The 17,079-nt window shown below is 53.2% G+C and overlaps 1 protein-coding gene across 1 annotated transcript in view; it reads right to left on the reverse strand.

The window, feature by feature from the left end:
• XXYLT1 (xyloside xylosyltransferase 1) overlaps positions 1-16,634 on the reverse strand; it is a 157,636-nt gene extending 141,002 nt beyond the window's left edge. Inside the window, exon 1 of the mRNA XM_044252038.1 lies at positions 16,044-16,634. Coding sequence (XP_044107973.1) covers positions 16,044-16,544 — 501 coding nt within the window. The 5' untranslated portion in view covers positions 16,545-16,634. The remainder of the gene's footprint in view (positions 1-16,043) is intronic.
• Positions 16,635-17,079: the final 445 nt, after the last annotated feature.

Here is a 17,079-nt window from a genome sequence, read left to right on the forward strand (position 1 = left end):
GGAGCAAGCCGAATTCATACATCACAAGTTGTACACGTTTCTGATCAAATCAAAAGGAACAGACAAGCGAATGGAATCAACCTCCATAAACATCTGAATGTCCTCAGCAAATACACTCACTAACCTCAATTAACTCTTCAGCTGTTTGCTCTGCACTGAGGAAGGGAGTCTCCAGCTAAGTTGAGTTTTAAACTGGGACACATAGAAATGATGATGTCAGCCAAGTCCCAGTGGCGCCTGCCATCAGCTCACAGCATGCAGACTCCGTGGGAGACTGCAGGGTGACCAGGGGACCCTGAGGACCCTGAGGCTGGGCACTCTGTGGCTCTGTTCCCAGAGGGCAGTCACCGGCCCCGGCCATCAGCGCCCCCTCTGCAGGTACAGCCAGACCCCGAGTGGGCCAACACGGACCTGAGATGCTGGCTATGACGCAGACGTCCGCAGTGGCTGACTGAGGCAAGCCAGTTCGCCAGGGCCCTGACCCCCTCCCCAGAGACCCAGGACCAAAGGTTACTCTGAGCTTATCTGGGTTAAACTCCACTCCTCTGACCACAGGTTACATTTACCTTAAAGCAGGCAGTCAGCAGCCAAAAGTACGACCAGAGGGCACAGAATGTGTTTATTTCCAAGTCATTCCTTCCTCTCCAGGACTCACTCTCTTGAGCTGGAATTTTGTTCCTTTTCCTCTAGAAGGAAACTGAGGATGACAGAGCCTAACCCCACCGGGCTCAGTCACCACCTCGCTATCACCTGGCATGTACACAGGATATAATAAACTACGGAGGCCAGGGGATCTCGCCAAACTCGCCCTTTTATAAGACAAGCCTGAGCATCCATACAGACAACACGAGCACGGCTGCCTGTAGCAGGATCTGGCCTGTGACACTGGAGGAGCGGGTGCAGACCAGCAGGGCAGGCCGCTGAGACGACACGGGGGAACCGGGCAGGGTCTGGCTGCTGAATCTGGACAGTATTTATGGGGAACAGGGCAGCCATGGCCAAGGTCCAGAGCAGACATCTAGCATGTGCTGGGCACAAAAAGGACTTTTAGAAACATTAATCCATTTAATTTCATCCCCATGACAAGGTTTCGAGGGGGGTGATACTCCTCTGTCTCTTCAGCAGATAAGGAAGGAGTTCAGAGAAGGCCAACAACTACCCACTGACTCCAGGCAGGATTAGGCAGAGCTGCAGCCTGACCCAGACCCATCAGGAGTCAGCACCATACTCCCTCAGGAGACACATGCCAGCCCCACACTAGGCTGCAGGGCAGGGGTCAGTCAGACACAGACTGTACCCTTGAGGGCCCCCCCACATCTGGCAGCTTCACCGGCTCTGCACACAGAGCTGGGGATCGCAGAGGCATCAGAAAACCCATAAGGACAACAGGTCTTCAGAGAGAGCGGCCCCTTAAAAGTAAGCTGAGCCGCAAAGCAGCAGAAAATGCAGTATCCTGAGGACCTGCTATGTGTGTATGTGTGGTGAGTGGGGGGTAGCTCGGCTCACATGACAGAGAGCCCACTCTCCGACACCCAGAGATCCTCTTGATTGACACTGCCAGAGGCGGCCGATGGGGCACAGACCCAGGCAGGAGACAGCAGTGGGATTCTTCCTGCCCCCGCCCAGGCCCTAGGCCCTGGGCCCTGGGGCCTGCACCCGGAAGAGGCCAGCTCCCCTCAATGGCGGGGAGGTGGGGGGGGGGGGCTCCACTGTGGCTCCCTTCCGCAGGGCATGAAGCACAGCCATTCAGGGTAAACAAAACACAGGCGTGTGCAGGGCAGTCCCACGTGGGGGAGGAGTAGAACAAAAACCGAATTCAAACAAGCACACAGAAACCAGCACAATCCAGAACCCATTGCAGAAACCCTGGCAAAGGGAAAGCAGGCAGGGAGACGGCAGAGAGGCGGGAGACCTGGCTCCCAGACCCTTCATCTGCCAGCCTAGCAGAGGGACCTTGAGCAAGTCGCTTGGCCTTTCTGGGCTGCAGTCTCCTCACAAGTAAGAGGAAGGGACAGGACTACACAACCTTTCCATTTCTCTCCGAGGCTGACCTCCTCTGCCTCGCCGCCAAACCCAGGAGGCGGGGTTCCAAATAGCAGGGTCCTGAGACACCCACACACTAATAGAGGCTCTCAGCTGGTTCTATGGGGCACAACCTGGAGGAGGAGTGGGATCTGCCCCACACAGGCTTTGAGGTTCCCCCACTCTTTGCAGGCCACCTATCCGGCCCTTGAGCTGCTGACAAGGAGAAGAGGATATGCATGTGAGGCCCCAGTGAGCAGCAGGCCCAGGGGTACCATGCCCTCTATGGTACCAGCGCTCACAGAGCACTCCCCGTGTGGAGAGGCTAGAATGAGCCAGATCTCACAGGCATGAAGGCAGAGTGCTTAGGAGTTGGAAGACTGCTCAGCCACTTTTAGAGCAAGCTACTAAATGGGGTCTGGGCTCAGGGGCCTCATCCATGAAGCCTCTTCCCTCACATGCCCCCTCACAGGGCTGGTGGCTCTGAGGATTCAGAGAGTGAGGGTAGAATGTAGCATGGTACCTGTCACTTACATGGTAGCAATAGCTACTATCACCAACAGCAAGGTCAATGAAAGCGTCTGAGAGGGCTTGCGTGACTCCACACTCCAAGCCCAGGGCAGAGGCACAAGGAAGTCTTCTTTAAATCAAGAGACCTCCATTGGTGGCCAAGGACTCACTGTGTTGGCCAGCCACATCCCACATGTGTCAGAGCATACTGACGGGATGACAGGAGAGGAACATGGATGCCTGGAGGTCTGCTCACTTCCCAAAGGCCCTAGGAGAAGCATCCCAAGGGGGCAAATACACCGTACGGCCCACTTATGCTGGCTTGAGCTGGCAAACACCTTCTCCAGCTCAACAAACTGGTACAGTCTTATTCTACCCAGGGCCCTGGGCTATACTACATCCTGGAAACACAGAATGGAAGACGACACAGCCTGGCCTTCCAGGAGCTGGCAGAGGGCCCAGTTTCAGTACAGCCAGAGCTCAGAGGAGAAGGGCAAACCCAGAGATGGGTAGGGATGCGGTCAGGGATGGCTTCTTCCCTTCCCCCACAGTTGGCATCTACTGGAACATAATCTTGAAGAGTAAAATGTGAAGCCCATAAAGAAGGGAGGGATGGGTGCTCCAGGATAGGAAGTCATGAGCAAAGTCCCAGGGGCATAAATGGCAGGCAGCATACCCAAAGTCCAAGCAGTGTAGTAAGACAGAGTGCTGGGAGAAGCAGCCCCTCCCTGACATAGCCCAGCCAGCATGGGCTCTGGGGCTCCCTCCAACTCTTCTGGAGTCCTGACTGCCCAGGCTCTATCTGACTGCTGCCAACCAGCCAGAGAGCCAAGCACTCACTCAGCCAGATGGCACCCTCTCCTTCGGGTCATGACTTTCCCTCCAAGTACAGGAGGCAAGGCCAGTCTATTGCCCCAGCTGCCTCAGTTCCCCACTCCATAAGATTGGGAGGGTCCCACCCTACCAATTTACAATGCATGCACCTCCCCAAAACTCCCTGACTGCGGCAGACAGAACCGCCACCCTCACAAAGCTGGGCTCAGGCACACCTAGAATCCCCTGCCCTGGGTCTTCCTGCCCCCCGCCCCACAGCAGGTGGCCTGGGACACCCTGAGCAGAGCCTGCATTACGCCTCACCTTGTGCAGGCTTTTCAAACAATGACTAATCCACTTGTGCGTCTGCCAAAGCCCATGAAGCCCCTCAGACTCCCATACTGACCAGGACTCAAGGAACCTGACCATCGGGGGCAGGTTTCCCAGAATCTGCATCCAGGACGGCCATGATGATCTGGCAAGAGCAAGGCCCCTCACAACACTCAATGATGTACAAGCCACAGTGGGTAAGGCCCAGGACCCTGCAAAGAAGGATGGGTGGGAATGAGGGATATGAGCACGCCCTAGGGATATGTAGGTCTCCCCAGTAGCCTGGCTTTTAAAAATCATTTACAGTTTATACCTGACAGAATTCTGAGAAACTTTATGAATAATGACTGTGTGCGATCAGACCAAGAAAACAAATCGAACACCGTTAAGAAGAGACAAACCTAAAAAATGCTCACAGTTTATTATCAACAAGTTTGAATTGGAATCTTCTAGAAATTTCTAGAATTGGACCTTCTAGAAAGGACGTTTCAGAGAGAGGGCTCCACTCCCCAGAAGGCGCAGCAGGATCATCCATGTTGCCTACACAAAGACTATAAAGCACAGACCCCAGCTTCACCATTCTAATGGAAACAACAGCACACACTCCAAAAGGCAGGCCAAATCAAGCAGGCGTTTGCTGAGCCTCTGACCAAAGCAGACATGTGCTCGCCACACTGGGGAAAGGAGAGATGAAGACTGGGGCTTCATCCTCCTCGCAGAAAAGAGAAAGCATGGGCATAGCTGAGTACCAAATGAGGCCAGAGGGGTTGGGGAGTTGAGGGGAGGCTCAGAGGAGAGAACACTGTAGTCTGGGGAACTCAGGAACACTCAAAAGAACAGGAGGACTCTCTGTGTTACAGTCTAAATGTTTATCTCCTCCCCACCCTCACCACCCCACCCAAATCCAGATGCTGAAATCCTAATGCCCAATGTGAGGGCATTTGGAGGTGAGGCCTACAGGAAGTGAATAGGTCACGAGGGTGGAGCCCTCATGATGGGATTAGAGCCCTTCTAGAAGACCCCAAGTGAGTGCACAGCAGGAAACTGGCAGTCCACAACCCAGGAAAGGGCCTTTGCTGGCACCCTAGTCTTGGACCTCCAGCCTCCACAGCTGGGAGAAATACCTGTTGTTCACAAGCCACCCGGTCTGTGGTAGTTTGTCAGAGCAGCCCCAAAAGACGAAGACATCATGAAGCCAACCTGGGCAGAACACAGTTCTGCAAGCCAGCTCCCCTGCCGTCCAACTGAATCAGTAAGCACTGTGCTTTCTCAGATGATGAGCGGCGAGTCCCCCCTCCCAACACACCTACTCAGGTACCAGGAGGAAAAGACGCCATTTATCAGCCCATCAGCTGTTGCAGGTCAGGCCCCATGCTGCCCCATTTTATCTCCTAGCCACCGTGAGATCGCGGGGGAGGGGAAAGAGGTCCAGGGATTATACCCAGGGTCCCACTGCTCCCAAAGGTCCCGGACAGCACTTGAGCCCAGGCCTGGGGCTCCAAGCCCTGTGCTCCTGCCCTGGCTGGCACAGTACAGACTCTGCGGGGGTAGAAGGGGTAGCGAGCTCCAGGGAGGAGAGGAAGGAGGCCAGAGAGTAAAAGTGTGCTCCCAGGCTGGCCCTTCCAGAGCAGGCCTCCCTGACACTAGCAAGAGGATCACTTTCTTGGAACTGCTTAAGAGTAATTACCCCAAGAAATAAAACAAATGGCTTTAATTAAAGCACGTTAAGTGAACATCTGGCTTTGTGTCCAAACAGGCACCTACAACAGGGTTGGGTGCACTGTGCTGCCAACAGAAAGAAGCCCCACACCTGGCGTCAAGCAACACGGCCACAGTGACTGCCCACCAGGAGGGGGGCACTGCACCTCTACCCACCAAGCTTGCCTCTCGGCCACTGCCCCAGCTTCCCACCTCATGCCAGGGGACCTGCGGCTCTGTCTCTGCAGGAGCACCTGGTGGGCGTCAGGGGCGGCTCTGCCTTCACGCAGCTCTAGCCACAGAGGCCCCTATTTAAGAGGCAGGCAGCCGCCCTTCTCCTGGAGGACCCACACGTGCTGGGTGGATGCACCCCGGGAAGCAGGGAGGCTGTGGGCAGGGCCCCGCTGGGGGCCCCTTGGCAGGAACAAGGGCAAGCCAGAGGCTTGGGCTGTGGGATGCGCAGACACTCCCCCTCGCCCACCCCTACGGGTTCCTCAGACGCGGCCAGGAAGCCCTGATGTCTTCTCCATCCGGATGCAACCATCCAGCTTCTGTTTCATCCACCTTTATTCAAAGGACCTCATCAAAGCCAGTTTACACCGGGCGGAGGAAGGAAATGACCGCCCACAATCGCCACGCAGACTCCCTTTCATTTCAATCTTCCTCTCTAAAACCCGGGGAGAGGGGCGGGGGGGCCCCTCGTGGAGAAAGAACAAAAACAGCTGGGCTTGAGCTGCGGGCTCTGGCGGTGGCGGGGCGGGCTCTGGCGGTGGCGGGGCGGGCTCTGGCGGTGGCGGGGCGGGCTCTGGCGGTGGCGGGGCGGGCTCTGGCGCCCGACTCCAGCGGAGCAAACGCGGGGCGGCAGCGCCTTCTAGTGGCCTCACGGAGCGCCGCACACGGCTCCTCGGGCCCCTGGACAGGGAGCAGGAGAGCGGGTCTCAGGGACAAGGAGAACGGGTCTCAGGGACAAGGCAGTGCCAGGCAGGAGAGCCTGGTGGCCCACTGTGGGCTGCACTCCTACAGCTACTCCACCTGCGGACCTCCTGGCGCAGAGACCGGAGCACTGATCTAGCCCTCGGGCACCCTCCAGCACAAACCTTGAGCTGTGAACATACCACATCGGTTCCCTCCAGTACTGACCCCCTGGTCCGGCTCAGGCACCAGGCTAGCCCCCAACAACCAGCAGGGCTTTGGCCTCCCCTCCCCAGCCAGAAAGATCCGTGGGGACACAGTATAGTGAGGCCCAGCTGGGGTGGCTGAACACAGGCCCAGCACCTGGCCGCCTCGGCAGGGGTGGGTAGGGTGAGCTGGCTCTCAATCCACTCTCCCAAGGGGGAGTAGAGGCTGCTGCTAACACTGACGCCCAAACAGAAGGGCCTGGGCTGATTCTGACCCCAGCACTGTAGGGCACTAATCACTGCCCCCCCTCCACCCAGGTCCATCAGCTCACTGGGAAGGACACTGCACCCATAGGTTCAGAATGTCCTTACAGCTCCTAAGCTTGGTGATTCTGCAGTGTTCTGGGAAAGCGAGGGAGACAGATGCCACCCTTGGAGCAAGCACAGGCTTTGTTCAGACTGGTGTAATTAAATATTTGGGGCCATCAGGCAGGGGTGCGAGGTGGGCTACAGCCCAGCCCTCACTGGCTCCCACTCCTCCCCTCCTCCCTAAAGCACGACACAGCCCAGCCCCATGACTTAGTTTGGGAACTCAAATAAGTCACCTGATCTGTCAGCCATGGGGTCTCCTTCACCTGTCACCATGACGTTCAAATGAGATGTTTGTAAAAGCCCTTTTATACAATCTAGAGTGCTGAACAAATGTTACTATTATTGTCCTAATCAAGTCTTCATAGGAGTAACATGGCCTCATTGATTTTAGAAATAACATTACTGTATACATCTGAAATTTCTAAACTGTGTTCTTCAGAAGACAAGCCTTTCCAGAGATGCTATCTAATGTCTTTCTGGTGGGGCAGGGAGTGTCCAGGCACCTGGGTTTTCTTGTAAAATGCATTTTGGCAAACATATAGAAAAACAGCAAATACACATATGCAGTTGTCCTTATCAATAGGTAATCATCTCTCCATTAGTCATTGAGGAAATGCAAATCAAAACCAGATCAATGAGATGCTACTTCACACCCACAAGAACAACTATGATCAAAAAGACAGACCACAGCAAGTGCGGGCTGAGATGTGGAGACTCTGGAATTATCATACGCTGCTGGTGAGAAGGCAGAATGGCACAGCCACTTTGAAAAACAGTCTAGCATTTCCTGAAAGGGTAACATGTGACCAAGCCATTCCATGCCTGGGTATATATACCCAGGAGATGTGAACACATATAACCACACAGAAACTCATAAACGAATGTTCACAGCAGAATTATTCACAACAGCCAATAAGGAGAAACCACCCAAATGTCCACCAAATAATGGATAAATGTGGCATGCCCATACAACAGAATATCATTCAGTCATTAAAAAGGATAGAGTATTACCCGTGCCAAGCAAAGAAAGCCAGATACAAAAGGTCACGTATTGAAGGAGTCCATTTGTATGAAATGTTCAGAACAGGCAAATTTATGGAGCTAGAAAGCAGTCTGAGATTGCCAGCACTGGGGACAGAGCAGAATGGGGAGTGACTGCTAATGGGTATGAGGTTTCTTTTGGGATGATGAAAACGTTTTGGAACTAGTGGTCATGGCTGAACAATCTTGTGATATTAAAAAACCACTGAACTGTTTCTTTCAAAGGGGTTGCATTTTATGGCATGTAAATTCTACCTCAGTTTTTTTAATTGCAAAAAAGAAAAATGTGATCACCTTTTTCTAAATGATCTATGGGAAGAGAAAACAGAAAATTGTGAGGAATTCCTGGTGTTCAGCTAGAACACTGCATGTGTACCCTGAGGCCAACCACCCATGTGTCAGTGTGATTCAGCTCTAGGATGGTCCCTGACCTATGGTACGGGCTTTGCCTTATAACGTTAACACATGATCTGTGGTACTGTCTATGGAATTATCCAGAGTGCATCATACAGGACACAATAATACCATATAAAGTCATTCCCTCAGATCAATGATTGAAGTTCTTCCTGAGAAACACGCATTGGTACACAAACTACTCCAGTTGTTTCACGAACAGATTATAATTTAAAAGCGCTCTACTGGCAAATGGGTTTGGTGACGTGGCGCTGTTCTCTAAATTCTGTAGTAAAAAATGTCAGTCTGTCTTTCCAAAGAGCCTCTCATTGGAGGAGGCATTTCTCAGGTCACCTCTTTCCCAGACGGTCATAACTTATTCAAGTCTCATTCATATGCAAGGGGCCTGCCGCTCTGACCCGCTGGAGAAGCTGCCTTTCAGTGTCACCTGTTTGTCATTAGCTTCATCAGCACGACATCCAGCATGGCGGGCTTTACGCTTCCTCCAAGCCTCCACCGTGAGCTGAAGGTCTCATCTCTTCAAAACCACTCAGTTGTGTTCCTGCAGAAACTCTGGAAGGGCCCCAGAATGCACAGAGCTTCCCCATTCTTCAGCCACCCCAGTCCTCAGCACACGCTCCTCCCAAAATCCAGCAACTGCTTTATGTGTGGAAAGCACACGGCTTCCTTCTCAGTCCTAACTTGTTATCTGGAGACTGGGCAGCCCTGCTTCATGCTCTGAGGAAGATGGGTTCGACGGAAGAGATGATCTGCCGATCACTGAGAACTTTCAGAGGATTTCCTGGGTTTAGCTAATACAGCCATCAGTCGGTCAACTGTGAATATTGATTGAGAGCCTTGAAAGTGCCAGGAACTGTGCTAAGAATATGATGGTGGTGGGGGAAAGAGAAGCACCTGTTTCCACTGTTTTGTGCCTTCTACACAGGGGAGGGGGGGTTCCCACGAAATCGGCTCTCTTGGCCTCTTGCTCCCCACCATGCACATGAATACCTCCCTTAAGGTAGGAGGAGAAACTGGTCTGATGGGTGAGTTTGGAAGGCATGCCCACCCTGGCCCCTTCCTCTGCTTCTACTTGGCCCTTCATCCTCTCCTCTTTCCCCTCCTCTCCTCCCCCCTCCCTTCCTCTCCTCTCCTTTCCTCCTCCCTCTTCTGGATGGAATTACCTGTGGTGAGCCTGCCTACCCCTGCAGGGAAGCCAGTGGCTGTCCAAGGCTGCTTGTCCTTCCAGAAGTCTGTCTGATTCTTTTGTTCCAGACAGGCTGCCTGTCCCGAGTCTCTCTATCGCTTCCAACTTGGGCCAGAAATAGGAATGGCGCTTAAGGGGTTCCTGTGGACCTCGGGAGATGAAGAAGGGAAGTGATGTCCTGCCCTCACGGAGATTATATTCTAGTAGGGAGAGAAGACTGCAAATAAATAAAAGGATGGTTATTTCCTCAAACATGCAGAGCACACTCCCACCTGCAGCCTTCCCACATGCAGCTCTGGCTAGAGCTCTCTCCCTCCTAGAGGGCAGAAAGTACATACTCTCACTCCCCTCGGTCTCTGTTCAAGTGTCATCTCATCGTTGGGACCTTCCCTGACCACCCCGGCCAGCCAACTTCCCCCTCCTCGAACCATACGCTTCTTACATCCTTACCCTGCTTTACCTGCTCTAAACTTCTCACAATCTGATTTGCCCTATCTGTACTTGTTTATCTGTTTGAAGTCTCTCTTCTCTTACACACACACACACACACACACACACGCTCCACAAGAGCAGAAACTCAGTTCTGTTCCCACTGTTCATGGCACCGGGTAAGCGCTCCTCTGCTGAACGAATGAAGGAACAAACAAACGAGAATATGTTACAAACAGGGTGATGGGAAAGAAGATGAGGGCCCGGGTGGGGGCCACTTTAGACAAGGGGTTCAGGGAAGGGGTTTCGGAGTGGCTAACATCTGAGTGATGACGCAACAAGGAGCATTAGAGAAACACCATGAAGAAGCAGTACGGAGTACGGTGAGGCGGGGGAGCCCCACGGGGCCTCTGCGCCAGGGAAGGGGCCAGAGGTGGGGGGGCTGCCCACCCCAAATAGGGGAAAGGGGTGGACCACAAGTCGTGTCAGTGCTAAGGGATGCCGAGTGCTCCGGGCCTGCTCGCTGTGCAAATTTTTCCCCACAGGTCAGCAGAGCGGGGGCCGTGCTGTGGCAGCAGCACTGGGCTGGACGCGCTGCAGAAGGACCGCATGGAATCTTCGCCGCTATGCGGGAGGCGGTAGGGGGAGGGGTTTGACCCTCGTTTACAGGCAAGGCCTCTGGAGGCCCAGAGCGGTGAGATGGCTGACCCATGGTAACCCAGCTAGTAAATGGCCAACCGGGGTTGCAATTCAGAGCTGTCTCACCCCCTCAGGGCCTTCTCATGCCCAACCCACTGCGTTCTGCAGCAAGACAGGATGAGCGGGTAGGTGACACTCAGCAGTGTGGGTTCCTGGATGGCTGTGTCTGACCCACGTCAGTGTCCCCCATAGCTGTGAATCAGGGTCCCACATACATCAGGTGCTTGGTCAGGCCCGGGAGGGCTCTTCAGGGGTGGGGCAGGGATGGCCGGCCATCTACCCCAAACCTGCTCTCCTCCACTTCCTGATTAACTGAACCCCTATTTTTAATGCAGTAGCCTTTTTTTGCTTCTTCCTCCATCCTGCCACCAAAACACAGATGTGATGGCTAAAGCTGTAGCAGCCAGGCTGGCCCATGAGGACAAGGGTCAGTCACTCCCTAGGGAGAGTGACACAAGCAGCTGCAAGGAGCCTAGGCCCCTCACGACTTCAGGAAGCCCCCAGACCACCAGGAATGTCCACCTCTGACCTCCCATTTACATGAGAAATAAACCTCAATCTTGCAAAAACCACCACAATTTGGGATTTCCACAGCATATTCTATCAAACCTGATAGAGCAAGGAAGGCTGATGAAAAAGACACGTCTGGATATAACTGTTACAAGGGTAGGGTTCCTCTTGACAAACAGAATGAGGCAACAGATGGCTCAGAAGCAGACTGAGCAAAACCCCATGAGACGGGACAGCTTCTTCCACAGCCTGGGGAGGAAAGGTGGGACCAGGAAACTGAAGCCACACACCACAGGACTAATCCGGGATGAAAGTGAGCCAGGGTCAGGATGTTCTGAGTGGGAGGCATATCATAAAAGCAGCATATATGCTAGATGAATGAATGCAGCAGCCTTGCCAGGCCACCCGAACCGGGAGCCCTTGGAGAACAGAGAGCAGTCCAGCCAAATGTTTTCTGAATGCCTACCATGAGCCAGGCACTGTGCTCCCAGGGAAGGCGGCACAGAGAGGAGGGCCGAAGTGGGTCGAACTGGGTCTTAAAGGTCGGGAGGAGAGCCCCAGGTGCTCCTGTATCCCCTTAGAAAAGTGAACTCCCACACCAGCCTCTGCAGCTCCATCCAAATTCAGATTCCCAGAGCCCACCCAGCAGCTTCTGACCCACAGGCTGGGGCAGAGCCCAGGATTCTGAATTTTTAATAAGGATGCCCATGTGATTCTTTTTTTTTTTTTTTAAGATTTTTCTTTATTTATTTGATAGAGAGAGAGACACAGTGAGAGAGGGAACACCAGCAGGGCGAGTGGGAGAGGGAGAAGAAGGAGGCTTCCCCTGGAGCAGGGAGCCATATGTGGGGCTGGATCCCAGGACCCCGGGATCATGACCTGAGCCAAAGGCAGACGCTTAACAACTGAGCCACTCAGGTGCCCCATGCCCTGATTCTGATGCCGTCAGATTACACAGACCTATTTATACAGGCTAGTAGCTCCTAACCTGGTGCTTGGAACACAGCAGATTTGGATGCTTATTAAATAATTGAAGACATAATAGACTTCCACACTGTTAGGAGACAAACCAGTAGATTTCAAAAGATCTTCAATAATAATGGACACAAGATTTTTCTGGTTAAGTGAATGGTTCCTTGGCTAATATTTAATTAACCAAAATATAATCTGAGGTCACTAATAATGTTCTGTGGTCTATTTCTGCAAGCATTTCAGCTAAAAGGTATTTCAATTTCCCTGGAAAAGGGCCTTAGAAGAGACCTCTGGGTGTGGGCACAATTTCCACGCCAGCTCACCAGAGCTCTGGTCTGCAGCTTACAGACACGGTGGCGACCTCCTAAGAGCCCATGCTGAGGGAGCAGGCGGTCTCCAGACAGGTGGGTGGGCAGGGAGCTGCCTTCCTCTCCCCAAGGTGTCCTCACACATGTCAAGACAACTCTTCTCCTATGACTAGACTGTGCTATTGCCTTATCTTACAAGACAGAAGTGTTCCTTAAAGATGAAACATGGTCTATGATGATTTCACTCATGTGGAATTTAAGAAACAAAACAGATGAACATAGGGGAAGGGAAAGAACAATAAAATAAGATAAAAACAGAGGGGGAGGAAAATCATAGAAGATGCAACATAGAGAACAGAGGGTTACTGGAGGGGAGGTGGGGGGGATGGGGTATTTGTGTGATGGGCATTAAGGAGGGCACTTGATGGAATGAACACTGAGTGTTATATGTAAATAATGAACCCCTAAATTCTACTCCTGAAACCAATACTATACTATATGTTAACTAACTTGAATTTAAATAAAATCTCAGAAGAGAAACAAAGAAGAAACATGGTAGAAAGGGGAAAACACTGACCTAGGACATGGGTCTGGTCCTAGCCAGGTCAGTAACTCCCCAAGTGGCCTTGGGCAAGTCTCTTCACCCATCGTACTATATATATGGTCTTGAAGACCCCTCCCAGCCCTGATGCAACCAGGGTGAGAATGTCTACAGTTTCCTTCTTCCTGACTAACACTTAAAGATTAATCCTTCATATGAAATGCGCTTCCATATGCAAGGCATGATGTTGGGTGCTGGGGATACAACATTTAAGAGGAGTCAGGGTCCACGCCCTCTGTCTATCTTGTCTTGAAAGGTAGACAAATAATTCATTCATTGTATAATTACAACAGTGATAAATGTTACTAAGGAAAAAGGCTTGGTGCTAAGAGAGTGTGTAATGGGCACTCAGGAAAGGTTTGCCAAGGAAACGACATTTACGCTGAGACCTGAGAGAGAGCTAAGGATGTGGGTTGGGGTAAGGTAATCTCAATTTATTTTTAAATTCAAGTTAGCTAACATATAGTATAGTATTGGTTTCAGGAGTAGAATTTAGGGGTTCATTATCTCCCACGCAGAGGGAGAAGCATGTGTGAAGTGATGCCAGAAAAAGCATTCCTTTCAGGAATATTCCAAACCTGAGAGAGAATCAAATGACCAGTAACATGAAGTCAACCTTCCAGGACCATATATTTAAGGGAAAAAAGAGCACCTTTTATCAAAGACAGAAAACAGATTCACAAAAATCTGACCTCGAAACTAACAAGAACGATTTTAGGCTGAAACCAACAAACTGTTCTCTGACCACAGCCATCTAACTACAAAGCCTCCAGACCCTCATCAGCCATGCCTCAATTCATGTCCCCCACAGCTGTTTCCAGGGCCTAGTGACCTATGTTTGTCCAAAGAGAGCATGGAAGAGGGAGAGAGCACAGGCACCATGATGATGGGAACCTGGCCCCAAGGCCAGTATTTCTGGTGTGGACTCTGTGCAAGGCATCATGGGACTGGAGATAAAACCTGACACGTTCATAGCACCAGTGCGCACCAGGGAGGAGGAGGAAGAGGAAGACTTGTCTTCTGATGGGGTTTCCCTGAAAGGCTCCAAAGAGGCGATGGCAAAGACAGATGACCAAGACCTGGAGATGGAAAGAGAAAGAGGGTCCCAACGGCAGCACCACACAGCAAAGGCCTGGCAGCTTCTTGGTACACAAGAAGCTGTGTCGAGCTGGAGAGAAAGGGCTGGGTAGAGATCTGGCCCAAGTTGCTACCTCTGACTCCATAAAGTGATAAAATGACAATGCTGGTCTTCAGGGTGGTGTTTGGAGACCCTGTCAAATCCCAACTCTGCCCAGACTGGCCCTTTGATCAAGTGCCCTTAGTTTTCTCCCTCGGCCAGCACAGCGTTTCTCAAGCATTAGAGTACTAGGGATCACCTGGGACAGGCTGCCAGGTCTCACCTTGAGATTCCAATTAGGTAAATGTGATGGGTCCCAGGCTGAAAAACCCCAGGTCAGAGAGTGGGTCAAGAACCTGGATTCTGGGGGCACTTGGGTGGCTCAGTGGGTTAAGCCGCTGCCTTCGGCTCAGGTCATGATCTCAGGGTCCTGGGATTGAGCTCCACATCGGGCTCTCTGCTCTGCGGGGAGCCTGCTTCCTCCTCTCTGCCTGCCTCTCGCCTACTTGTGATCTCTGTCTGTCAAATAAATAAATAAAATCTTTAAAAAAAAAAAAAAAAGAACCTGGATTCTGGGTCTCTTACAGCATGAAGTCCGGGCCCGGGAGCCCTTCCCTGACTATGGTGGGTGCTCCAGACAGGTTTACTTGTTCTGGGCAAGAGACAGACTTTGTGGGCTATGAGGAGAAGCAGGAATGGAAAGCTGTGGAAGGCTGGGCACAGACGGTCCCCAAGTCTAGGGACATTCCCGGGACGGTGAAAGCTAAGTATAGAGTGGCCAAGGGCCCAGGAGGAAAGGAAGGACATCCTGGGCAGAGAACTCATCCTTAAAAGGCACATTCAGCACACTCAAGATCTAAGGTGCACACAGGAGGACGAAAAGCAAGGCTGGAGAGAAGGGCCAGGCCCACAACGCAGCCTTCCTGAAAGCTGGAACTTGAGCTGCCAGAGACCCCTGAACCTTGCAGGATCCGGGCAGCAGCTCCCCCATCAATCACTGGACACAAACACATGGAACATTACTCTTACCTCACTACCCATTCCCCCACTATCAGTCTCCATCCTTTAAGATCACCTCCTAGTCTTATCCAAAAATCAGACCTTGGATGCCCTCTGTGCAACTATGAGGTCAAAATGAGGCTAGCAACTTGACTGAAGCAATTAACACTAAGCCAGGAAGCTCATCTCTGACAAGCAGAGCTGGGATATCATGGGAGATGAGGGAGAGAGGTGGGAGCAGAGCTGCCAACGAAGCAGGTTGGTCCAGCCTGGGACAAAGTGGCTAGCTCTGCTGTGCACGCCCCAGATCGTATCTGTACCTCTTAGAGCTTCTGCTTCCTCCCTCAGAGTGACTGGTGGCTTCTCTAAATAGGTTCGTGACCCTAGAGACTAGGTAAGAAGAAGGTACAGAGAGGGAATGAGGTGGTTCACAATGTCTGGGTTTCGGCTTAGGCAGTTCTGACTTTAATACGAGAAATATCACTGCAACTTCAATTCACGCGACCTCACTAAGACCCTGGCCACAGACTTCGCATCAGAGGACTACAGCCTTCAAATGACCCGTTCCAACCGCAAAAGTCAAAGATTGAGAATAAAAAGTGCAGACTGCGAAGGCAGTGCGGAATCCTGCAACGCCAGCAGAGAGGGGGCGAGCCAAATCTCGGCAGAAGAGGGACTTAACGGGTGGGGCACGGGTCAGGGTAGTGAGTCCACGCCCCGCAGCACTCCCACACCGGCTGAGTGCTTCTGGCTCCTGGGCACGCCTCCCGAAGGCTGCCTCCAGCACACCGAGAAACACGTTTCCACGTTTCAGGCAAAGCTGGGGCAATGGGGGGTGGGGAGGGACAGATGAATGTATAGGGTGGGCCATCCGCCGGGAGCCCCCGGCCGCAGCCCCGCTCACCTTGCACTTGAAGCCGGCGGCTGGCGGCAACAGTTCCCGCAGCAGGGCCTTGGCCACCTCACGACTGGCCTCCTCGCTCACGAAGTGCAGGTTAAGCACCTCGTGCGCCTCGAACTTAGCGAGGCGCAGCAGGGAGCGGAGCGCGACGCGGGCCTTGGCCTGCAGCGCGGCGTTGTGTTCCGCCTTGGTGAACATCATCAGCAGGTGATAGTCCACCGGCCCCGGCCCGCCGCCCTCCAGGCTCTTGGCCTTGGCCCCCAGGACAGGCGCCACGGAGCCCCGCGCCAGCTCCGGCGCGGGCGGCGAGGGCACGGCGGGGGCCCCGGCGCGGGCCTCCTTCAGCCTCTTGGTGGCGCTGGAGAAGGTCTCCCGGCCCGAGCCGAGGTAGTAGAAAGCACAGACGGCCAGCGCCGCGGCCAGCAGCAGCGCGCAGTAGTGGGAGCGCACAGCGGCCAGGCGCGCCATGGCCCGAGAGCACGAGGGCCCGCCTCGCCGACCCATACACCACCCGCCCGGAGACAGAGCAGTGGGGGAGCGGGAGCGGACACCAGCACCCTGGCAGCCACTTAGTGACCCAAGCGGCGGGCAGCGGCCATGGCGGGGGCGGGGCCTCTGTGCCCGGAGCCAATCCGCGGGTGCTGATGCGCGGAGAGGCGGGGCCAGGGCTGCTTGGCAGCCGCTGGGTCCTAGATTTAGCGGGATTCAAGACGGGAAGGATCGGGCAGTGGGTGAGGACTGAGACTTCGAGAAAGCCAGCGGGGCTGCAAGGAAGGTCTGTTGAAATTGGGCGTCCTAAATGTCCAGACCCAGACGCTAGAAATCGAAGCTGTGCCTTGAAAGGTATAGAGGCGCCCCAACGCAGGACGTTCGTTAGCAAAAACACTAAACTGGACGCACAAAAAGGGAAAAATTTTATTTCTGAACCTTTCTCCCCGAAATGTTTGGAGGCTTGAAGTCCTCTCCCCGCCGACTCCTTTCACACCTGGGAGACTAGCTGGGGCTAGGGAATTTAAACACGCTCCTTCCTCATTCACGG

Source organism: Neovison vison, chromosome 6, assembly GCF_020171115.1.
Source record: "Neovison vison isolate M4711 chromosome 6, ASM_NN_V1, whole genome shotgun sequence".
NCBI lineage: Eukaryota > Metazoa > Chordata > Mammalia > Carnivora > Mustelidae > Neogale > Neogale vison.